Consider the following 26,226-nt stretch of genomic DNA (forward strand, 5'->3'; position numbering starts at 1 on the left):
GGAAAGCAATTTACGAGAAATAATTGCCAGCCGGTCGATGTGTGCTTGAGAGCAGCGGTGACCTCAGACTATTTCTGTCTGTGCGTCAGCTCACCCCGCTTCCTTCCTCTTTGGCTGCCCTGAGGGAGGGGGTTCCTGCTGCACAGGTTGGGCAGCTTGTTTCCAACCCGGGACTGAGGCAGGCCAACACCAGTGTGAGCCAGCTCTGGGGGCTGATTGAATTCAAATGAGAGATGCTGAACAAGGGCCATGGGGAGGAGCTTTACGGGGGCCTGGGATGTGTAGGTCAGCAAAGGCAGCACACAAATCTGTTTTCCACCTATCCCCACCCCGCCCACACTGGCTCTGCTGGGGAGATTCCACTAGGCCTTGGGGCCCTGCTCAGTGTGAGGTCTCCTTCTAGCCTCCCCAGCTCTGAATTCTCTTTGTTCTTCCTGGCCAGTCATTCTCAAAGGGTGGTCCCAGACCAGCACCGCCTGGAACTTATTAGGAATGCAAATTCTGAGGACTTACTCCAGACCTACCCAATCAGACACTCTGACAGCAGAGGGGGCGGGGAAAGGGGGGCGAGGATCTGTGTTTTAAACTAGTCCTCCAGCTGATTCTGACCTTGGCTGAGGTTTGAGGACCACTGCTTAGGCCACTGATGACCATTTAAATTTTTAGAATTTACAGATCCTCTCCCCCTAACAGACCAAGAGCAGCCTAAAAGGAAGGTCCTTATAGGATTCTTCCTTTAACCTTCCAGAAGGTGCTCTGAGGAAAAATCTCTGAGGATTTTCCTGATGTGGATACCAAGAGACAGACAGGATCTGTCCTGTGAAAGGTCACGAAGTCCATCAGTGACTACACCCCCTACCTGTCACCCATTCCCGCCACACATGCGTGCACACACACATACCCTAAGCTCTCTCTACAACAAATGACTTGCAGTGCTTAGGCTGTGCTAGGCTTTTTTCTTACTGTTTTTGAACAGACTGTACTCTGGCCATAATTTCTAATGATCCTGTCTTACCTGGAAACTGACTCATCTCTGATGATTCAGCTCAGACATCGCTTATTCCTCCCTCAAGCCGCATGAAGGGTCACAGTGGGCCCATTGCGCTTTTGTGTGCCCATCTCACCCGTCACATGGACTCCCTGAGGGGAGAAGCTGTGGATAATTCCCTGTTGTTTCTGGTAACCTGAACAGGATAAACACCACGGAAAGCACAATAAGGGGAAAAGGTGCTGGGTTTAGAGTGCTGAAAATTACACAGACACGTGCCACACAAGACCACAAATAAAGCAAGACCAGAGCTGAAATCTCTTGATTTGCAGCCTAGGGCACTTCTGAGGGTGACTCACCTGGCCTTTCCACCTGTCATGTGTCCTTGGCTGGTTCAGGCCCCACGCACAGAGGTCTAAGAGTGACCATTTCACTGTTGCCAAATCCAGTGGCAGATCATGTCAATGTCAAAAATGTCAAGAACCGCTTTCTGTGGCTTCTGAGTCTCCCCATCCTTGCCTTATACCCTCAATGAAAAGCCTAAAGCCACTGACAAAATAAAGATAAGGAGCGTAGCTGGGAGAGAGGGGCGGCAGTAGCATCCTGCCCTAAGATTCCTTCACTGTCAGACTAATAATATTTTAAAACCTAATAAGAGCTAACGCAATGCTTTCCATTTGCCAACCTTGTTCTAATTACACGGTTGAAGTGATTTAGTCCTCCCCCAAATGTTATGAGGTAAATATTACTGTTATCCCTGCTTGTACAGACGATTAGGTACAAATGTCACTTACCAAGTAAGGGCAGAGATGGGATTTGGACCAGGCATTGGGCTCAGAAGTCCCTGCTCCTAATCACTGTGTTACATTGAAAAATACTCACCTATAATTTTTTAAGTCTTTGTAGCACTTTCAAGTTTAGGAAGAGAGTTCATATACATCATCTCAACACTTACCATAACCCTGCAAGGGAACTGAGGCTCAGAGAGACTAGGGGACTTTACCAAAGCCATGCTGCGGATCCTATTAACCATTCATTCCCTCACTCGATTATTCACACTCTCATTCACCTGCGGGGCTGAACGATATTACACATGGCGGGGTCCTGTGTATGTTCTCTGTAGTTATATTAATGCTGTGCTCAGTCATGTCCAAGTCTTCATGACCCCATGGGCTGTAGCCCGTTAGGCTCCTCTGTCCATGGAATTTTCCATGCAAGAATACTGGAGTGGGTTGCCATATCCTTCTCCAGGGGATCTTCCTGACTTAGGGGTCAAACCCATGTCTCTTGTCTCTCTTGCACAGGCAGGTGGATTTTTTACCCCTGCACCGCCTGGGAAGTCCAGTGAGTATGCTCTATTCCCTTATTCCGTTCTTTGGCGAGGGACTCACTCCAGGAGCAATGCTGAGCTGTTGGAGAGGCAGAAGTCACTGCCTCTGAGTCCCAGTCATCTTCCCTGGATTTCCTAAGTACATCTGCTCTGTGGCAGGAAGACTAAGTCAGAATTCCCTGACTCCCCGGTTTAGGTGAGGGGTTTCTCTGAATCTCCACAGGCCCCAGACTTCTCCCTGATCACATGGAGTTGTCATGACCATTTTACTGGGGACCCATGTCTAAACTCCCTTGAGCCCACAGTGGGCCAGGCAGAGCACTGTAGCTGGGTTCACAGTGGAACCTGAGTGGGTTTGTTAGGAAAAGCACTCATTTATTCTATTAGGTTTCCAAAGTCCCTTTGATTATCCCCACTCCCACCCTTTTTTTTCCTTTTTTAACACCAAAAAGAGACTCCAGAAGAGGATGGTGTAGAGACATTTATTGGATGTTTATGGGGCTGGGTGTAATAGACTGGGGACGGGAACTTCCTCAGGGCTCCCTGGAAGGTCACTGGCGGTCACTGTAGCCATGAAGCAGTGCTGGAGGAGGCATTTGGGATCCTTAGCCTGCTCCTCATTGCAGTCCAGCCGTGAGTTCAGGAAGGGGTGACTCTGCCTGAGAGCTCACTCCTGGCACCTCCACTGAGTTGCCCATGTTTCCACCTTGGCAATCAAGGGGTACCTCATCAGGGTCTGGAAAACAGCAAGCCAAGGGCATGGGGCTTCCTCCTGTAAGCCCTTCCTTTCCATCAGGATCATATTATACATGTTGGCTAGCTTCCCTGAGTGCTTACCTTGGACAGGGGTGGGCTCAGAGTCTTAAATGCATCATTCATTTAAACAAATATTCATTAATAATATACCACATTGTGAACTATGAGCTATCAATGTTTCTCATGAACTTAAAGTTTAATGGAGCTGATAGACAATAAACATTTGCTAGCAGATATGAAGACTTCACCTTCACCATAAACTCATAGGGTGCTGCTACTGCTAAGTCACTTCAGTCATGTCCGACTCTGTGTGACCCCATAGACGGCAGCCCACCAGGCTCCCCTGTCCCTGGGATTCTCCAGGCAAGAACACTGGAGTGGGTTGCCATTTCCTTCTCCAATGCATGAAAGTGAAAAGTGAAAGTGAAGTCGCCCAGTCATGTCTGACTCTTAGCAACCCATGGACTGCAGCCTAGCAGACTCCTCCATCCATGGGATTTTCCAGGCAAGAGTACTGGAGTGGGGTGCCATTGCCTTCTCCGAAACTCATAGGGTAGGTACTATTAAAAACTCACTTGTTAAATAATGATTCAGGCTGACTTCACAGCTAGCCTGCGGGGAAGTACAGTAATTTAAAAAATACATATTGTTCTTTACTTTAAGAATAGATTTCATGACCCTCTTCACCGACTGCTTGATCCTCTCCTCGTTTTATCCTGGACTTGATAGGAAGCTCACTTGGCTGTGTTATTTCCCACTTCCCATTCATGACATTCTGCTGCAACCTTCTTGGTTTCTGTCTGTAACACAACTTAAAACTTTTTGTCATTAAATCCCATGGTTACTTATAAATCATCGTCTCCTTTGACTTATTAGGAGCATTTGACACAATTAAGCACTCTTGCCTTTTTTTGAATAAAAGATGTATCAAGTGTTCAAGCTAGAAATCAAGTGTATCCAAGTGTTAACTCTCACACCTTCTCTCCCTACCCATTTCCAAGGTCAAGCAATTCACTCCAGGTCCTGTTAATTCCACCATATCACTATCTGCTGTACCCACCCATTCTCTCCATCCTCAAGGCACCACACTAGATCTGGTTTTCATTTTCTTCTGCCCAGACCAAAAGACAGCCTTTGATTGGGCCATCTTCCAGAGAGATCTTTCTAAGGTTAAGTGAGTCCATGTACGACTCTTTCTCAAAAGCACTCAATGTCTTCCCATGACCTGTGATACTTGAGGTGGCATTCCAGGTTCTTTAGGTATGGGCCCCAACCCTTCTCTAGCTTTTTCACTACTGCTCTTCTCTGAAGAACTCAATGCTTTACTATACCAAAATTTTATTGTTCCCTGAATGGGTCCATTCCTTCATATTTCTGAGTTTCTGCTTTTACTGTTTCTTCTGTCTGGAATGGCATTTTATACCTTCTTTATGTAGAACACTCCTATGCTTTAAAACCCACTGATGGAAGAGACCAAGGATGAATGGTGCCTCTGAAAACAAGGAAAGAGGGAATTTCAAGAAGGAGGCTGTATGGGACACAGGAGTTGGCTACGCAAGATCCATTCCACCCTCTTTCCACCCAGCAGTTATGTCTGGTTGGGACTCACCCCATCTCAGCTCCAGCAGAGGGGCCCGATTGATATGAGGCTGTCAAGTAATCCTGTCCCTTTGCCACAGGGGCGGGCATTCAGTGCATAGCATTTCCCTGGATATAGTGATGGGCACATGACCTGAGGTGGTCCAATCAGAGTCAGGCCTCCTCCTCCCCCAGGGGAGGGATGAAGGAAGAGAGCGCTCCTTCTTTCTTCCCCTGGCGAGATGGGAACAAAAAGAACACAGTCCCAAGGACTTCTGGAAGCCAACTGACTACCATGCGAAAAATCAGTCTGAGGAGAAAGCTAACACAAGAGGGCAGAGTTGTGAGAGTCTCAGAGGATGGAGCCATAAGCCCGAGGACACTGAACTTCCACTTAAACCATTCCTAAAGCTCACCCTACTTTCAGACTTCTCATTTACAGAGCCAATAAAATTTCTTGTTTGTTTTGACCTCTCTATTTTTGATAATTTAAGCCTCACAAAAAGTTACAATGTAGTAGAGTTTCATTGTACCCTTCACCTAGCTTTCCCCAATGATAATATCTTATATAATCATGGAGTAATTTCAAAACTAGGAGACTGACATTAATATAGTATAACTGACTAAACTACAAATTCTCTTCAATTTTACCCATTTTTTTAATATGGACCTTTTCGGGGCGTTCAGTACTATGAAAGTTTATCACAGGTATGTGTGTGTGCATGCATGCTAAGTCTCTTCAGTCATGTCCAACTCTTTGTGACCCTGTGGGCTGTAGCTCGCCAGGCTTCTCTGTCCATAGGACTCTCCAGGCAGGATTATTGGAGTGGATTGGTTGCCATGCCCTCCTCCAGGAGATCTTGCTGACTCAACCATCGAACCCTCACCTTTTATGTCTCCTGAGTTGGCAGGCTGTTCTTCACGACCAGCACCACCTGGGAAGCCCTATCATATGTACAGCTTTATAGAATCACTGCTGTAATCAAGACAAAGAACTGTCCCATCACCACAAAGAAAACTTTCCTTATGCTACCCCTTTACATCAGAACTTCCTCCTAAACCTAACACTGGTAACCACTAACTCCTTCTCCATACGTAACTTTGTCATTTAAGAAATGTTACACAGATGAATTATACAGTGTACAACCTTTGGAGATGGGCTAGTTTCACTCTGTTTAATACCCTTGCAATCCATTCAAGCTGTTATGTGTATTGATAGTTCATTTGTTTTTATGGCTGCATATATTCCATTATATGGTTGTACCATTTGCCCACTAAAGAACCTTTGGCTTGTTTCTAGTTTTTGTCTATTAAAAATAAAGCTGTTATGAGCAGTTGTGTATAGGTTTTTGTGCAGACATATATTTTCATTTCTCTAGGATAATAATAATAATATTGTTTTGAGTGGCATAGTGGACTGAATGGTGACCCCCAAATATATCAGGTCCCAATTTCTGGAACCTGTAACTGTTAACTTCTATGGTTTTTGCAGATGTGATGAAAGTAAGGACTTTGAGATGGGATTAACCTCAATTATCTGGATGGGCCCTAAATACCATCACAAGTGCCCTTATAGGAGAAAGGCAGAGGGAGATAGACACTCACAGATAGTGATGTAAAGACAGCAGTAGAGACTAGAGTGAGCTACAAGCAAAGGAATGCTGGCAGTCACCAGAGACTGGAAGAGTCAAGGAACAGACTCTCCTGTGGAGTCGTTGATTTCTGCCCGGCGAAACTGATTTTGAATTTCCAGCCCTGAGAACTGTGAGAGAAGACATATCTACTATATTAAGCCACCAAGTTTGTGGTAATTTGATACAGTGGTCATAGGAAACTAATACACATAGTGAGGATGATTAACTTTGTGAAAACACTGTCTTCCAAAGTGGCTATATATCATTTTAATTCCCACCAAAAATGTGTAAGAGATCCAGTTGCTCTATCCTCCCTGGGAATTGTCAGTGTTTTTAATTCAATATTCTGATAGGTGAGAAGTGGTATCTCATTGTGGCTTTAATATGTGTTTCCTTAATGGTTAATGAAGAGGAAACATATTCTCATGTGCTTCTTTGCTATCTGTATCTCCTCTTCAGTAAAGTATCAGTTCAAGTCTTCTGCTCATTTTCTAACAGCATTGCTTGTTTTCTTATTTTTTGTTTGTCTTTAATTCTAATTAATTAATTTATTTTTGGCTGGGCTGGATCTTCGTGGCTGTGTGGGTTTTTCTCTGTTTGTGACGAGCGGAGCCTACTTTCTAGTTATGGTGCGTGGGCTTCTCGCTGCGGGGGCGCTTCTTGTGGAGCAGAGGCTCTGGGGCATGCAGGCTTCAGTAGCTCAGGAGGTGTGTTTCCCAGGCTTCAGAGCACAGGCTCAGTAGTTGTGATGTGGGAACTCATGTGCACACCTAGTTGCTCTGCAGCATGTGGGATCTTCCTGCATCTGGGATGGAGCCAGTCTCCTGAATTGGCAGGCAGGTAGATTCTTTACCACTAAGCCACCAGAGAAGCCCTGTTTGTTTTCTTAATGTCAAGTTCAGGGGATTCTTTATATGTTCTGGGTAAAAGACCTTTGTCAGATATGTGAATATTATTTCCCAGTTAGAGGCTCTTCTTTTCTTCTTAATAGAGTCTTTATCAGCAAAAACATTTTGAATTTTGATCTAGATCAATGACTTTTTTTTTTTTAAGAAAAGAAATTTATTATTTATACCACTGATGACTAACGTATTTTTTTTGTGCTTTTGATGACATGTCTAAGAATTCTTTGCCTAACCCCGGGTCATGAAGATCTTCTCCTGTTTTCTTCTAAAAGTTTTATAGTTGTATAGGTTACATTTTGGTCCATGATTTATTTTGGGTTAATTTTTATATAAAGTATCAGCTTATGTAAAAGGTGTTTTTTTAACCCATGGAAGTCTAGTTGCTTCAACATTATATATTGAAAAGACTATTCTTTCCCCATTGCACTGCTTTTATACTTTGTCAAAAATCTTTTGGACATATATAGCACGTGGGTCTATATGTTTGATAGGAACAAAGTAGATGATTAAATAGTTAATCTCACTAGGGGACTGTAAGTAGAAAATATATGAGAGACACCTATACGTTAATGATCACTCAAGAAAGCAGGTTTGCTTAACCACAAAAATTACATGGTGGATTTAAAAAATATGGGAGACCCCTGTAAGTTAATGATTACTCAAGAAAGTGGGTTTGCTTAACCACAAAACGAGGCAGTCTTGCTTAGCAACAAAACCATGCCACAGAAAGATGAGACATGCCCCACATCCTGCCCAGTGTGTTCAGTAAGTTAATGATCCCTTGGACATGCTCTCTGCACACATGAAAGACAGTAATTTGTAGACCTAAGTTTGACCATTGCGGACAAAAAACTCCCCTGCCCAAAGGAGGAGAAGATGATGATAGGAGCATGACATCTACTCAAGACAGACAATGTTCTTCTCCCCCTCCCCACTTTTCCTTTGATTATAAAACTGTAGCCCAGTAAGTTCTTGGGGTGAGGCACTTCTCACCTGCTGGCTTGTAAACCTCACAAGCTTCTTATTCTAATAAATCCCTTCTTATCTATCATTTTGCCTCTTGCTGAATTCTTTTCTGCACTGAGATATAAAGGACTACGGTACCAGGGCTCTTCACCCCTGAAATGACACTCAATCAGTTTTATCTTGATCTAGGTGTCTGTCCCTCCGCCAGTACCACACTGTCGTCACTACTGTTGCTCAATAGTGTCTTAAAATCAAGTAGGGTGATTTCCTCCAACTTTATCTCTTTCAATATTATTTTAGCTACTCTATCTCCTTTGTCTTTCCATATAAATTTTAGAATCAGTTTGTCTATATATACCAAAGAGCTGCTGTGGTTTTTAATCTTTACTATGTTGAGTCTTCCAATTTATGACATTGTGTGTGTGTGTGTGTGTGTGTGTGTGTATGTGTTTGGCTCAGTCATGTCTGACTCTTTGCAACCCTGTGGACTGTAGCCCGCCAGGTTTCTCTGTCCGTGGAATTCTCCAGGCAAGAATGCTGCAGTGGGTTGCCATTTCCTCCTTCAGAGGGTCTTCCTGACCCAGGTATCAAACCTGTGTCTCCTGCATTGGCAGGCAGATTCTTTACCCCAGAGCCACCAGGGAAGCCCCTGACATAGTGTATCTCAGGCCATTTATTCAGGCCTTCTTTGATTTCCTTCACTAGCATTTTGTAGTTTTTATTGTATAGATCCTATACATGTTTGTTAGCTTTATACCTCATTATTTCATTTTTTAGAGTGACTATAGATGATATTTTATTTTATTTTTTAAAGGTCTGTCTTTTTAGAAAACATTTATTTATTTGGCTGCACTGGGTCTTTGTTGCTGCACGCACCCCTTCTCTAGCTGTGGCAAGTGAGAGCTACTCTCTTGTTGCAGTGTGCCTTCTCTTGTGGAACATAGGCTTTGGGGAAGAGGCTCAGTGGCTATGGCATTAGAGCTCAGGTGCCTCGAGGAATGTGGAATCTTCCCAGAGCAGCAATTGAACTCCTGTTGTTCCCTGGATTGGCAGGCAGATTCTTAACCAGTGGACCTCCAGGGAAGTCCCTATATTTAAAATTTTAGTCTCTAGTTGTTCGTCGCTGATACATATATAAATACCATTGATATTTGGTTCTGACCTTATGTACTATGACCTTGCTAAGTGCACTTATTAGGTTTAGGAGGTTGTTTACTGTGTCTCTCTCTGTGTGTTTTGTAGATTCTTGGGGATTTTTTGTTATTTAAGCTTGCATTTTAAGGCATTCCATTTGGCACAAGGATTTAGTTCAATTTTCTATTCAATTCAAGAATCTCCTTCAATGAATCCCACATTTAGCCTTTTCCTGGTTATCTTCCAGGCTTGGGGGTGCTTTTTAAATGGAGAGTTACAAATTGGTGAATCAAATATAGCCCTCATGTAGCTTTCAGAGTGCACTTTACGAAAGAATTTCAGGTCTTAGTCTAAGAAAGACCTAGCTTTTTTGAATCAACATCTGCCTCCCTATGGCTTCTCCCACTGATTCAACTCTGTTCTCTGATGTCTCATAAAATATCTCTTCCTCATGCCCCAGGACAGCCTTGCAGAGGCCTGGAGTCCTGGGATGTGAGCCCTGAGCCTACTTTGCTCAAGGCCAAATGTCCCCAGCTCTTCAGCCCATATGCACATAATCTGGTTCTCAGACCAAGCTGGTCACTCACCTCTGATCACCTTCTGACTGATAAGTCAAGGTTCTTCTTAAATTGTGGGGCTCTGAGCCGCAGGCAGTCAAGGGTTGGGAGGAATCCTCGGGCTTTTAGGAGTTATAAAACCGTGGCTTAAATCCTCATCCTGATATCAAATTATTACACTACCTTGGGCTAACCCCTTCTCATCTTTGGATCTCAGTTACTATTCTATCAAATGGGGTGGAAAGTAGGGCTGGCCTCATTTTTCTATTTGTTTTCCCTTGAATTCCAAATTGTAAAGAATTCTGTCTCTTTAATGGACTGCCTTTATTAGGTACTAGCCTCCTCACGCCCCATGACCATTTTCTGTTAATCAAAGAGTTCTGATTAACAGGAAAGAGCCCATGCTAATTACCCTCCTTAGCCTAATACACTTCTAGCTCACAACAAAACTTCGTCCCAGTGAAACCTTTGAAATACTGGAAATTGCTCAAGAATCCTCTTTGCTATATCTGGGGACCCTTGAGTGATATATTTGGAACCCAAAGTTGTGAACCCATGGAGTAGATGTGATGGCCGATATGTTCTAATTCAACTGGGGGTAGAGAAGGACCATCATTCTCTTGCTTCTAGACTCTATAATTCTGTTAACATGACCTGAGATTTCACTCATGTTTTTTTTGGCAGATACATCAAAATGCAGGTTCACACTGAACTTGTGGGCCCAATATGCCTTTTTTTTTTTTTTTTTAACATGATTCTCCTTCCCAGATGCCATGGATTCCCTCACATGAGTATCCCAGGGTCTTCAAATCCACAACTCTTCAATCCCCTTCCAGGGAAACCAGCAAAATAGGGAGTGGTCCAACTCTTGAGTACACTATTTCTGCCTCTTCCTCTGGCTGATATATAAAGAAAGTTATTAAAGTCCCTCAGTGGTGCCTGAAGCCTGGGGGAAGGAGAAACATCTTATAAAGGTGCTAGCCAAGAGGAGAGGAGGATGCCTACAGGCACATATAAAAGATTCAATTTTCAAGTTACAATAAGAAGATTCATGTTTGGCTAAAACACGCTGGCACAATCATCTTATTCAATTTTTCTAACGATTCTCTGAGGTGAATGTTATTATTTCATGTTATAGACAAACACAGAGAAGGTTACCATTGATACAGCTATTAGTACTGGATCCAGGATACACTTTCAATTCTGCTTGATTCTGAAGCTTGGGCTCTTTCCACAGAGCAAGTCTACCCTTAGTATAGGTTAGGAAATCTGCTAGGTGCTGGGGATTCAAAGGCATTTAAGACATGATTCCTATCTTTGACACATCACAGTCTGAGGCGACTAACGTGTAAAAATCTAAATGCCTAACAATAATAAAAATGAGGGTTACTCACTTTTAAAAGCCACCATGTATTAGAAACCGAGCTCCAATGTAAGCATCATCTCTAGTTTTATTGCTTTCTTAGTGGGTATTATTGTACACATTTTACAGAGTAAATTAAGGTCCAGGGAGAAGTGACTCGCCTAAGGCCACACAGTGAGAGTAACAAAGCCAGAATCAGAGCCAGGTTCTCTGACATCCCAGCAGGGTTGTGCTTTCCCATCTTTTTTCAGGGACCTTTTGGCCAGTCCCCCCATTGCCTGGGGTCTTAGCCTGTGGTGACCATCAGGAAAGGAGTTCTCAGATTTTCTCCCTGATTGGAGATAAGTCAAGACTGACTTGGAGAAGGCAATGGCACTCCACTCCAGTACTCTTGCCTGGAAAATCCCATGGATAGAGGAGCCTGGAAGGCTGCAGACCATGGGGTTGCTGAGGGTCGGACACGACTGAGCGACTTCACTTTCACTTTTCACTTTCATGCATGGGAGAAGGAAATGGCAACCCACTCCAGTATTCTTGCCTGGAGAATCCCAGGGACAGGGGAGCCTGGTGGGCTGCCGTCTATAGGTTCGCACAGAGTCAGACACAACTGAAATGACTTAGCAGGCAGCAGGCAAGACTGACTCATCGCTGAGGCTTGTTTGGGTCATAGGTACCACCTCCCCAAGTGTGGTTAAGTAAAAAGCAGTGGGCTCTGAGGAAGTGCAACACTTCCTGGAAGGTCAGAGGGCCTACTATAGGAAAAGATCTTTGGCTCTGGAAGCAAAGTATTGGCCAATTGGCTGGGTGACCTTGGGCATATCACTGTCACTTTCTGGGCCTCAGCAACCCATTGATAAACTGAGAACATCAGGCTCGATTCCCAGGAGCCCTAAGAGTTAGAGGGACTTCCCAGGTGGTGCTAGCGGTAAAGACTTCACCTGCCAATGCAAGAGATCCAGGAGACCCAGGTATAGGTTCAATACCTGGGTCGAGAACATCCTCTCGAGTAGGAAATGGCAACCCACTTCAGTATTCTTGCCTGGGGGAATTTCATGGACAGAAGAGCCTGGTGTGCTACAGTTCATGGGGTGGCAAAGAGTCAGACACGACTGAGCATCAGAGCCACAAGCCAATTAATGCCCAGTAGTTCTCTGAGGTGGTTGTTAACTGTATTCAAACCAGCAATGAATGAGAGAGGTGAGAGATGAGTTAGTGAAAATGATTGATTAATGATATCCCCACCAACATTTTTCAGAGGAGGATGAGTCCCCCCACCTCCCATTTTTTATCTCTTATTAAAGGTACCTAGGTTAGAATACTTACCTCACTCACCCCATCTGTAAAATAGAGTTGATAATAACCTAAAGTAGCTGAACAGGTTAAATGGGATAATGTGTTTAAAGTCCTTGGCATAGTGCCTAGCACAAAAGTAGGTGCTTGGTCAGTCTCTGATCAAGCTAGTTCCTCACAAAGTACAAGAATGACAGAGCTATGGTCTTCATTGCATCCCAAGTTTGAGGGATGGGTGGGATGGGGTTGACGGGACAGTAGAGAATACCTGGGAAGCAAAAGGAGCCTATCTTCAGAAACTGTTCTATTTTCACTCCGCTCCTGTCAAGGAACTCCCCACCCCACCCTCGCCCCCAGGCTCAGAGATTAGCACCCAAGGTACAGTGTGTAATGATTGTGGGTTTTAGAGTAGGGAAATCGGGGTTGTCATCCCCACATCACAAGCCCACTAGCTGTGTAGACTTGGGCCAAGGCTCTGATTTCCTCTGTAAAATGGGGCTAATGATCTCTCTATGGGCTTCCCAGGTGGCGCTAGTGGTGAAGAACCTGCCTGTGAGCACAAGAGACATGAGAGACTCAGGTTCAATCTCAGGGTCGGGAAGATCCCCTGGAGGAGGGCGTGGCAACAGTATTCTTGCCTGGAGAATGCCATGTCGGACAGAGGAGCCTGGCAGGCTACAGCCCATAGGGTCGCACAGTTGGACATGACTGAAGCAACTTAGCACACATGCATGCACACACGCTCTCTCTACAGGTCCTACTGTAGAAGGAGACAAAAACAGATGAAAGTCTGTGTAAGGTGGAAAGCTCTGATGAGTGTAAGGTAAACGCTGTAAACGCTGATGCTGGGTTTGATCAGCCCAAATGTTGGGTTGATGCTGCGGGTTCAGAGGAAGGAGAGGACAGCACTCCATGAAGAAGAAAGGAAGGAACTAAGAGCTGAGTTTAGGCAAAAGACAGAGAGAGCTGAAAACTGTTACTTAATAAACAGGAAGTGCATTTTCCATTTTAAAAATAAGAAGCAAAAAGCAAGAACACAAGTTGTATCAAACCCTGGTGATTGAATAAGCAAAAAATCTAGCCAGTGGCTGAGCAGTGAAAAGCAGGAGGGTGGTCTTCATTCACAGGACTGCCAGGTGAGCTGTGTTTCATTGATTTAGAAAGGCTGCAGGTGATAGGATGGGGGGAGATGAGTGGAGCAGGGTACAAGCACCCTACACACCTGGTCTGGTGAGGTAGAAAGAATAGGACTTCGGAGGCAGAAAAACACACACATTTGAATTACAGCTCTGCAATTTACAAACTGTGACCCCTGTGGGCAAGTCATCTGACCTCTTTGAAACAATGTTTTCACATCTGTAAGATGGGCGATAATAATACCTACCTCACTGGGGTAGTTTGGAAAATTAGACAAGATAGGGCATGTACAGTTTCAAACAGTGTCTGGCATCAAGTAGGGACTTCCCTTCCTCAGCACAGGGATAAGGAGAGGAAGGAAGGTGGAGATGGAGTTGGCTCTATCATTCACTCACTAGGTATGTGGGCCTTAGTCTCCACATCTGTAAAATAGATTTTAATAAGATCCATACACTGCCTGGTTATTATGAGGAGCTGCCGGGAGCCAGCATGGGAGATCCTACCCATGACAAGGTCATGCGGAGGAGACCTGACAGGCAAGGCAGATCAGGACTCGAGGGACTCCCTGGACCTGCTCGAGCATCTGCCCCAAACCAAAATCTGTCTATTGTCTATTATATGATGCCTTTCACCAACTCTTCTGACGTTAACAGGGGGCTATCCCCGACCACCTTTCTCTGGAGAAAATCAACTTAGGGCTCTAGCTGATAAGTCTCCTGGGCATGAAAGGAGAATTTCAATTCAAACCCCACTGTTAGCATTCTAGCTTGCTTGGCAGCTTTATCCAGACTCTTGCAACTACGCATATGATTGTTCACAAACCATGACACGGGAAGCCTAAGCATTCTAAAAATATAGAGCCCTTCAAGGGATGAAAAAGTTTTATTAAAATAATACTGGTGAAGGGTTTCATTGTTGAGCCAATGCTTGCTGCCAAGTTCCCATATCCCTTATCCATTGTGTGCCTGGGAGTGCATTAGTTAATATAGTTGGAATGTAAGAAAAACAAGTAGCAGCCTTGGTATTAACCACATCAGACCTTTGAGCTAATAAGTTCTTTTTTGTAACCCAGTGCACCTTTGCTCCATGAGAATGTAACTCTGTTTAGTACTTTCTGAGGCTCACACAGATTAGAGGTATAAAGAAAAAACACTTCAAGGGAAAACAAGTTTTCTGGTTGATCAACCTTTATCAAAAAGGGGTCATAAAATGTCAACAGGCCTCCAAGGCCAGAAGATAATGTACACAACATAAGACCCCTGTTTATGGGAAAGGTATGCAGAAAAAATCCTGGTTTCGATAAGGGCAAAACTGCTGAAATGTTTGAGCTGATTCTGCATGACTTTGCATCTTTCATTTTCCTCTATGTACAAGTCAGGGTATAAAAGCTCTTTTTGAAAATAAAGTTACGGGCCTCGCTCACCAAAGCTTGGTCTCCCCGTGTCATTCACTCGTTCGCCGACGCCGTTCATCCTGAGGGTATCCCTGGACTCTGCTGAGGCTGGACCCCAGCAAGGAGCAAATGAAATTGCCTATTTAGAGTTAATGCATTCCTTTTAATGACAGTATTATTTTTCATTCCTCCTATGTTGATGAACATTTAGTTTATTTCCAGTGTGACAAATTGTCATGGTATCCACCTTGACAAGTCCTCGCCTAGTGCAACTGTCTCTAAGGCAGATAATTAGAGGTGGAATCATGAATAGGCTATATACATTTTCAGTTTAAATGGATAGTGCCAAAATGCTCTACAAGTGGTTTTGCCAATTTACCCTTACCAGTGGTATATGAGATTACCCATTCCCCCATGTAACCTTCTCACTATCAGTGGGATCCATTTTTAATTTTTGCCAATGTAATTGTTTTTTAAATCATTCTTTGAAAAGGTATAGCATTCTTAAATTGCATTTTCCTGATTATTAGTAAGGTAGAGTATCTTTTTATGTGTGTTGGGCATTTGTATTTTTTGGTGGATTATGTTTTTCTCATGTGTTTAAAGGTACACTTATATATCCTGGATATCAATCTTGTCTCTATTTTATATACAGTTGATTCTCATTATTTATTGTGCATGCATGCTCAGTCACTAAGTCGTGTCCAAGTGTTTGCAACCCCATGGACTATAGCCTGCCAGGCTCCTCTGTCCATGGATTTCCCAGGGAAGAATGCCTGCCAGGCTCCTCTGTCCATGGATTTCCCAGGCAAGAATACTGTAGAGGGTTGCCACTTCCTTCTCCAGGGGATGTTCCCAAGCCAGGGATCAAACCTGCATTTCCTGCTTGGCAGGCAGATTCTTTACCACTGAGCCACGAGGAAAGTGAAAGTGAAAGTTTCTCAGTCATGTCCAGCTCTTTGCAACCCCATGGCCTATACAGTCCATGGAATTCTCCAGGCCAGAATTCTGGAGTGGGTGGCTGTTCCCTTCTCCAGGGGATCTTCCCAACCCATGGATTGAACCCAGGTCTCCGGCATTGCAGGCGGATTCTTTACCAGCTGAGCCACCAGGGAAGCCCATTAGTCACTGTTATTTTGTTCTATTAAGTTACCATTAACACTGAATTAGCAAATACTGAATCAATTGCTCCTTAGGGAAATACAAATTTAGGTTCCTGTGAGCCTCTGGTCACATTTTTGTCAACCAATCAATATATAACTTTGCTTTATGTATGTTTCTGCTTAAAGATACCTTATTTAATATATATTACTAATTGATAACATTTAACTCATGTGTATTGAACACATGTATTTTTTCCATTAGGCACATGACAGCCTTTTTATGTTGAATACTAGATAGCACTTCAACGTTATATTTGGGGGCCATTTTCAACAGTGAAATTGCCAATAAAAACACAAAAAATGCAAAAATGTGACACTAAATATACCATGAAAAGGACACTTGTTCATAGTATGAGAGCTGAAACAAAAAGGCAAGCTTGGCCTTGTGCAGCCTCAGCTGGGCAACCTCAGTGTAACAGGGCAGCTCAAAGTTTTTTTGCTCTGTGCACATCCACGTCTGCAAATGACCTTAAAAACACTGAAAGTATTGATTTTTGAAGTTACAAATTAATTCTAGCAAGTAGACAAATTCACCAATATGGAATCTGCAAATAAAAAGGGTTGACTATGCATCTGTATTTACAGTATCTTTGCAGTCCACCACTTGTTTTTTAAATTTTATACATAGTCTCTTTTGTGTTATTTGCATCTGTTGGAGGCAAATTTGCTAATATTTCTCTTATTTAAAAAATTAAACATTTTATTCATGTTACTATATTTTAATTAGTCTCTTTCTGGAGTCTTTTTCTATTCTAAGGTTTCTCAACATCAACAATATTGACATTCTGGGTCAGATAACCTTTTTTTTTTTTTTAGACCTTGTTATGCAGCCTGTGAGACCTTCCTTAACCCAAGATAGAATCTGTGTCCCCTGCCCTGGAAGCACAGAGTCTTAACTGCTGAACCACCAGGGAAGTTCTGAGTCAGATAACTCTACTGTAGGGTGCTGTCCTCTATATTGCAGGATGTTTAGTAATATCTCCCTGTAACAAATATAGAATTATTTTGATTATCAATGAGCACATGAAGAGTTTGTGATGGAAATGTTCATATCAGAACCTCCTGCAAAATGTGCTGGTGCTTCTTAATATATTCCAGAAACACACATGAGGCAAATAGTCCAAACATCATTTCCAAATATCTCCCCTCTGAAAAGGTGCTAGCCTGCTGAATACAAGGAAATCACGTGGCCTCTTTCTTACCTGTAGTCTGTAAGTTTAAGCCTGGGTCCAACTTTGTGTGGGGTTTTGAGCTGATGAACAGGTAACAAAGCACACAGGCAGTGATAATGAAGGCCAGGAGGACCACTGCTGCTATGGACAGGCCCACAAGAGCACCAATACTGGGGACAGAAAACCACAAGGAAGCAGTGTCAGGAAAGGACTTAAAAGGCAGCATGTTACAGGAGAAATGTTGTAGGTGTTATAGGAATCAGCCAGCCTTAACTTTTGTTCTGTCTCTGCTTCCCTTAAACAGACTTTTGGGGCCTAAGCCTGGGAAAGAGCATCAGCTATGTGGCAAGTCCTCACCACGTACATAACTTGATGTGGCTTTATCCATATACATATACAGTGCCATCATGTAGTTGAGACTGAGTTTGTGTTCCCTTTCTTCTCTCCTTTCCTCAACCTGTTGCCACCCCAAGAAGCGAGAGATGATCTTTTTCAGTAATTATTTTTTATTTCTGTATACTTCATTGGGCTGCTCCATGTCTTAGTTACGGCATGTGAACTCTTAACTGTGGCATGAGGGATCTGGTTCCCCAACCAAGGAGCAAACCCAGCCCCCTGCATTGGGAGGGCAGAGTCTTAGCCACTGGACCACCAGAAAAGTCCCTAAAGATGATTTTAAAGAGCCCTCCCCATACTGCCATTTCTTAAAAATCAAGACACATAGCAAGCCTCAATTTAATATCAACTGTCCTTCCATCCTCAAGGTAATTTCTGACCCAGTCTCTAGTGGGTCATCACGGCAGTGTGGACTCCACATCTAGAACCCCTTTCCTGCTGCTGGTCCCTCACCCCTCAACCTCATTGCCTCTGCACCAAGTCAGGCCCTGGTCATCTGGTCTCCAGACTACTACCTTCTGGCTTGTTCAGGGAGCCACCGTCTTTCTGTTTCATGTGATCCCTCCCATCATCTCCCCACATCGGAATTTTACCTGTCCTTGAAGGCCCATCTCAATGTCTCCTCCTCAATGCTTTCCTTGGTCCCCTTTCTCTTTCTTTTCTTCTCCCAGGCCAGGCCTACCCACCTAGAACACCTTACTCGGGGTCATTAGCACTCCTTCCGCTTGGTCAGGGAGTCTGTGTGGTAGGGAAAGAGCAAAGAGCTTTGGAACTCTCACAGATCCACCTGGTAAATTTAGGACCCAGATCTGTAACTAACTTGATATGACATCTTGATGAAATTATTAAGCCTGTTGAGTCTCAGCTTCTTTGCCTAGAAAGTGAGAATGATCAAAACACAGCACCTTTCAAGTGGTAGTGAGCGTGAATGATATCTATAATATTCTTAGCACATAGTAGTTCAACATATTCCCCATGCGTTCTTTGTAGGCATACTGAGGCTACGTTTAACTGGCTCTGTTCTCCCCTTGCACGAGCCCTAGCACATAGTATGCACTTAGCAATGGCTATTTAGTACCTAATTTGTGTCAGACACTGTGGGGTGTTCTCCCAGTGGTAGGACCAGGCTTGGCTGTGTGCCCCTTTTGCCTATGACTCCTTCTGCAGCTTTTCTGCCTTCCCTAGCCCAACTCTGACCCCAGCCTCAGATTCCTGCCTTTGCCATTTCTGCTGGATGTCATTCCCAGCTAGCTGATGGTTATCTTCCAGTAAACAGAAATACCTTAGAGCTTTGGAGAGTCTGCTTTCCCAGGGCTAAATAAATTATTGGTTATCCCTACAATGGAATAGTATAGAGTCATTAAAAACATGTTTTCAAATAAAATTTAAGATCAAGGATAAATTCTGATGAGTTAATGTGAAGTGAAAAAGGCAGGACCCACTACTAAATATATAGTGTAGCCCTAACTTAAATACATAAATATAACATGTACATATATAACATAACAAGGTGAGGTTGGATGGAAATACAGTAAATGTTAATGGGCTGTCTCTGGGTATAGCACAGGCTGTGGATGACCTGTCCGTGTCCCACTGGATCTTAAAAGTCTGGAATATTCTGGCCAAGGTTTCAATGCCAGCATATGTATCTCTTTGTCTGAAAGCTTTCTTGGGCCCAGAAGAATCTCTGCACACTGAACAGGTGAAACGTATAGGAAAATGGATGCCTCCCTTCTCCCTGCAGCATACAGCCAATGACTAAAAGAAACTGATATGTAAATACCCAGCTTCCTGGCCCTCAGCTGGGATGACTCTGAGACGCATCTTCTAACCACAGTGGCTGGCACAGGATAGCAGTTTAAACGCTGGTGGCCCTTGGTGGTGACTTGCTTGGTGGCACACCATCATTAGCTCCTTCCCTCTCCCATCTCACTTCCCCACCCTGTACCAATATTTTCTAGGATCGTTTGTCATGTAAACTGCTTGCCTTAAGAGCTTTTGTTTCCCAGTCTTCTAGAATCCAAGCTAAGACACGGGGTATCTCCCATGATTGCTTTTCTTTTCTGTTTCTCCTGGCCTTCCTCTTTTTTTCCCACACTGAGCATGTAGTACTCTGTAGTTGTTTAGTATTCATTTAATACTTTTTAGTTTTGTATTTTAATTAAATATTATTCCCTTTCTTTAGATCTATTCACTGTTTATAAGGCTGTTATCTGTGGCTCAGATCATGAACTCCTTATTGGCAAATTTGGACTTCAATTGAAGAAAGCAGGGAAAACCACTAAACCATTCATGTGTGACCTAAATCAAATCCCTTACAACTATACAGTGGAAGTGACAAATAGACCCAAAGGATTAGATCTGATAGACAGAGTGCCTGAAAAACTATGGATGGAGGTTCGTGACATTGTATAGGAGGCAGTGATCAAAACCATCCCCAAGAAAAAGAAATGCAAAAAGGCAAAATGGTTGTCTCAGGAGGCCTTACAAACAGCTATGAAAAGAAGAGAAGCAAAAGGCAAAGGAGCAAAGGAAAGATATACCCATTTCAATTCAGAGTTCCAAAGAATAGCAAGGAGAGATAAGAAAGTTTTCCTCAGTGATCGCTACAAAGAAATAGAGGAAAACAATAGAATGGGAAAGACTAGAGATCTCTTCAAGAAAATTAGAGATACCAAGGGAACAATTCATGCAAAGATGGGCTCGATAAAGGACAGAAATGGTATGGACCTAACAGAAGCAGATGATATTAAGAAGAGGTGGCAATACACAGAAGAACTATACAAAAAAGATCTTCACAACACAGATAATCATGATGGTGTGATCACTCACCTAAAGACAGATATCCTGGAACGCAAAGTCAAGTGGGCCTGAGGAAGCATCACTACAAACAAAGCTAGTGGGGGTGATGGAATTCCAGTTGAGCTATTCCAAATCCTAAAAGATGATGCTGTGAAAGTGCTGCACTCAATATGTCAGCACATTTGGAAAACTCAGCAGTGGCCACAGGACTGGAAAAGGTCAGTTTTCATTCCAATCCCAAAGAAAGGCAATGCCAAAGAATGCTCAAACTACCCCACAATTGCACTCATTTCACATACTAGCAAAGTAATGCTCAAAATTCTCCAAGCCAGGCTTCAACAGCACGTGAACTGTGAACTTCCAGACGTTAACTGGATTTAGAAATGGCAGAGGAACCAGAGATCAAACTGCCAACATCTGTTGGATCATCAAAAAAGCAAGAGAGTTCCAGAAAAACATCTATTTCTGCTTTATTGGCTATGCCAAAGCCTTTGACTGTGTGGATCACAACAAAGAAATTCTTAAAGAGAATTACACCCTGTTTGGAAAATTCTGAAAGAGATGAGAATACCAGACCATCTTACCTGCTTCCTGAGAAATCTGTACACAGGTCAGGAAGCAACAGTAAGAACTGGTCACGGAACAACAGACTGGTTCCAAATTGGGAAAGGAGTACGTCAAGGCTGTATATTGTCACCCTGCTTATTTAACTTCTATGCAGAGTACATCATGAGAAATGCTGGACTTGATGAAGCACAAGCTGGAATCAAGACTGCTGGGCGAAATATCAATAACCTCAGATATGCAGAGGACACCACCCTTATGGCAGAAAGTGAAGAGGAGCTAAAAAGCCTCTTGATGAAAGTGAAAGAGGAGAGTGAAAAAGTTGGCTTAAAACTCAACATTCAGAAAACTAAAATCATGGCATCTGGTCCCATCCTTCATGGCAAATAAATGGGGAAACAGTGGAAACAGTGACAGACTTTATTTTTTTTGGTTCTAAAATCACTGCAGATGGTGACTACAGCCATAAAATTAAAAGACGCTTGCTCCTTGGAAGAAAAGCTATGACAAACCTAGACAGCTTATTAAAAAGCAGAGCAATTACTTTGCCAACAAAGGTCCATCTAGTCAAAGCTATGGTTTTTCCAGTAGCATGTATGGATGTGAGAGTTGGATTAGAAAGAAAGCTGAATGCCAAAGAATTGATGCTTTTGAACTGTGGTGTTGGAGAAGACTCTTGAGAATCCCTTGGACTGCAAGGAGATCAAACTAGTCCATCCTAAAGGAAATCAGTCCTGAATATTCATTGGAAGGACTGATGCTGAAGTTGAAACTCCAATACTTTGGCCACTGGATGCGAAGAACTGACTCATTGGAAAAGACCCTGATGCTGGGAAAGATTGAAGGTGGGAGAAGGGGATAACAGAGGATGAGATGGCTGGATGGCATCACCGACTCAATGGACACGAGTTTGAGTAAACTCTGGGAGCTGGTGATAGACACAGTCTGGTGTGCTGCAGTCCCTGGGGTCACAAAGAATCAGACACAACTGAGCGACTGAACTGATTGACTGATCTGGAAGATTCGTGTTCAGGTTGGGACCACACCCTTTACAAGGGACATCTATGAGTACTTGGCTGGAAAAAGCCAGTAAAAGTAGGATCCTTTGAGGAGTGGGTGAGAGAGTTGGGGGGATGCATTCTAGATCAGCAGACAGTCAGGTAGTAGGCACTGCACTGAACGTCTTCCAGGGGACAGGGGAACCAGCTTCAAGGACAGAGCTGGGAACAACAGGGGAGGGTCCAAGGGGGCAAAATCTGTCCTTAGTATAAGATGAACTCCAAGGAGTTCCCTGGTGGTCTAATGGTTAGGATTCTGGGCTTTTGCTGTCATTGTCTGGGTTCAATCCCTGGTCAAGGAAAGGAGATCTCATATAACATACGATGTGACCAAAAAAATATAAGTTCAAAAAACGAACTTCAAATGATCAGAGTTGTCCCATGGTGAATGTACTGCTTCAAGAGGTGATGAGGGTTTTATTATCAGACAGGTTTGCACAAGACCTGGATCAATCCACCTTTCAATGAAGTTAAAGATTCTTGCTAATGATGGGTAACTGGCCTGAAGAGCCACTAGCCTTCTAGAATTTCACAGACCTACAACTCTGAAAGATAGGTAACTCACTGTGACTTCTGGGAAAGAACTGGAGGGGTGATCTGACATTTGTTAAGGTTTTTGAGTCAGGCAGTTCTAAGTCTGAATCCTGGCTCTCTCACATATAAGCTAAAAACTCCTTCACCTTTTGATATTCATTTTCCTTCATTCATAAAAGTCACTATCTCACCAGGTGTCCATACGGATTAAATGAGATAATGTATCTACAGTGCCTGAATGCCAGTTCTGCCCTTCAGCAAGGCTGCAGCCCTTGGGCTCACATCTTAATCAAAAAAGGAAACTACTGATAATGGGTGTTTGGAAAGTCTACGGGACACGTGATAACACCAGCTGCTTCCCCACAGGGAATCTTCATTTCCTGAGACATGCTTTTAAAACAGCAATTCTCCTTTATCACTATCCAAGGAAACAGTTTACCTGAAAATTTTTTAAAGGCCAGCTTTCATGAAAAGGGCCAAATGGAGTCCAGAGCAAAACAAGGTCTCCACCCTGCAATGGTGGGGCTCGACAGGAACATGCCAGAAGGGTTATTTCAGGGTCTGGAGTACACTGATCACCTAAATGTCCTGAGGACCCCAGTTTCCCTTCTCTACTTTGAAATTGTCTGTGATGTTTATGAACCATGTTCTAGCCAAGCCTAGGGGGCTTCCCTTGTGGATCAGTGGTAAAAGAATCCACCTGCAGTGTAGGAGCCACAGAAAACATGGGTTTGATCCCTGAGTTGGGAAGATCCCTTGGAGAAGGGCGTGGCAACCCACTGCAGTATTCTTACCTGGAGAATCCCACAGACAGAGGAGCCTGGCTGGCTGTAGGATATAGAGTCACAAAAAGTCAGAAACGACTGAAGTGACTTACCATGCACTCAGGAAAAGTCAGCCCTGCAGGCTGCCCTTGGGGTCATAAACTTTGAAGCACACTGATGTGCAACGTGACCTCATAGCTCACTTCATGCAACCTTCAACCTCACTGTCTGAGCCACTAAGGCACTCCATGCCTCAAGAGGGTTCAAGGCAAGGAGAGGAACCACAAGGGGTATATGGGGAATCGGGTGGTAGGAGTGCAATGGGATTCTGACTGGGTGCTGAGGGGTTTATTCATTTCTGTATCCCCAAGTGCCACAGCAGTGCCCAGAAGACAGCAGAGTCAGCCAGTGACTTTTGAAGTGATCTGAGTAGACCAGGTTCAGTTCAGTTCAGTTGCTCAGTCGTGTCCAACTCTTTGTGACCCTACGAACCACAGCACGCCGGGCCACCCTGTCCATCATCAGCTCCTGGAGTTTACTCAAACTCATGTCCATTGAGTTGGTGATGCCATCTAACCATCTCATCCTCTGTCGTCCCCTTCTCCTCCTGCCTTCAATCTTTCCCAACATCAGGGTCTTTTCCAATGAGTCAGCTCTTCACATCAGGTGGCCAAAATATAGGAGTTTCAGCTTCAACATCAGTCCCTCCAATGAACACCCAGGACTGATCTCCTTTAGGGTGTACTGGGTGGATCTCCTTGCAGTCCAAGAGACTCTCAAGAGTCTTCTCCAACACCACAGTTCAAAAGCATCAATTCTTTGGCGCTCAGCTTTCTTTATAATCCAACTCTTACATCCATACATGATCACTGGAAAAATCATAGCCTTGACTAGATAGACCTTTGTTGGCAAAGTAATGTCTCTGCTTTTTAATATGCTGTCTAGGTTGGTCATAACTTTCCTTCCAAGGAGTAAGCATCTTTTAATTTCATGGCTGCAGTCACCATCTGCAGTGATTTTGGAGCCTAGGAAAATAAAGTCAGCGACTGTTTCCACTGTTTCCCCATCTATTTGCTATGAAGTGATGGAACCGGATGCCATGATCTTCGTTTTCTGAATGTTGAGCTTTAAGCCAACTTTTTCACTCTCCTCTTTCACTTCCATCAAGAGGCTCTTTAGTTCTTCTTCACTTTCTGCCATAAAGGTGGTGTCATCTATATATCTGAAGTTATTGATATTTCTCCCGGCAATCTTGATTCCAGCTTGTGCTTCATCTAGCCCAGCATTTCTCATGATGTACTCTGCATAGAAGTTAAATAAGCAGGGTAACAATACACAGCCTTGACGTACTCCTTTTCCTATTTGGAACCAGTCTGTTGTTCCCTGTCCAGTTCTAACTGTTGCTTCCTGACCTGCATACAGGTTTCTCAGGAGGCAGGTGAGGTGGTCTGGTATTCCCATCTCTTTCAGAATTTCCCACAGTTTGTTGTGATCCACACAGTCAAAGGCTTTGGCATAGCCAATAAAGCAGAAATAGATGTTTTTCTGGAACTCTCTTGCTTTTTCCATGATCCATCAGATGTTGGCAGTTTGATCTCTGGTTCCTCTGCCTTTTCTAAAGCCAGTTTGAACATCTAGAAGTTCATGGTTCACGTATTGCTGAAGCCTGGCTTGGAGAATTTTGAGCATGACTTTACTAGCGTGTGAGATGAGTGCAATTGTGGGGTAGTTTGAGCATTTTTTGGCATTGCCTTTCTTTGGGATAGGAATGAAAACTGACCTTTTCCAGTCCTGTGGCCACTGCTGAGTTTTCCAAATGTGCTGGTATATTGAGTGCAGCACTTTCACAGCATCATCTCTCAGGATTTGAAATAGTTCAACTGGAATTCCATCACCTACACTAGCTTTATTCCTTTATTCATAGTGATACTTCCTAAGGCCCACATGATTTCACATTCCAGGATGCCTGGCTCTAAGTGAGTGATCACACCATCATGATTATCTGTGTTGTGAAGATCTTTTTTGTATAGTTCTTCTGTGTATTCTTGCCACCTTTCTTAATATCTTCTGCTTCTGTTAGGTCCATACCATTTCTGTCCTTTATCGAGCCCATCTTTGCATGAAATGTTCCCTTGGTATCTCTTATTTTCTTGAAGAGATCTCTAGTCTTTCCTATTCTATTGTTTTTCCTCTATTTCTTTGCATTGATCACTGAGGAAGGCTTTCTTATCTCTCCTTGCTATTCTTTGGAACTCTGCATTCAAATGGGTATATCTTTCCTTTCCTCCTTTGCTTTTCACTTCTTTTCACAGCTATTTGTAAGGCCTCCTCAGACAGCCATTTTGCTTTTTTGCATTTCTTTTTCTTGGGGATGGTCTTGATCCCTGTCTCCTGTACAATGTCATGAACCTCTGTCCATAGTTCTTCAGGCCCTCTGTCTATCAGATCTAGTCCCTTAAATCTATTTCTCACTTCCACTGTATAATCATAAGGGATATGATTTAGGTCATACTTGAATGGTCTAGCGGTTTTCTCCACTTTCTTCAATTTAAGCATGAATTTGGCAATAAGGAGTTCATGATCTGAGCAGGTTTATGAGAGTCATTGAGCCTTAGACATTCATGGAGCAGGTCAAGCCAGGGCTTGGGACCAGACAGCCCTGAGTTTTCATCCTAGCTCTGATACTTCTTCTCACTGAAGTAATCTACAATAGTAACTTAACCTCTTACGAGTTTCCTCACC

General features: G+C 43.4%; 1 protein-coding gene across 1 annotated transcript in view; it reads right to left on the minus strand.

Moving 5' to 3' along the window:
- Positions 1–2,811: 2,811 nt before the first annotated feature.
- SHISAL2A (shisa like 2A) overlaps positions 2,812–26,226 on the minus strand; it is a 28,594-nt gene continuing 5,179 nt past the window's right edge. The window contains 4 exon segments of the mRNA XM_052638252.1: positions 2,812–2,983; positions 2,985–3,054; positions 4,498–4,566; positions 17,397–17,536. Of these exon segments, the coding sequence (XP_052494212.1) occupies positions 2,812–2,983; positions 2,985–3,054; positions 4,498–4,566; positions 17,397–17,536 (451 nt within the window).

This window comes from Budorcas taxicolor, chromosome 3 (genome assembly GCF_023091745.1).
Source record: "Budorcas taxicolor isolate Tak-1 chromosome 3, Takin1.1, whole genome shotgun sequence".
Taxonomy (NCBI): domain Eukaryota; kingdom Metazoa; phylum Chordata; class Mammalia; order Artiodactyla; family Bovidae; genus Budorcas; species Budorcas taxicolor.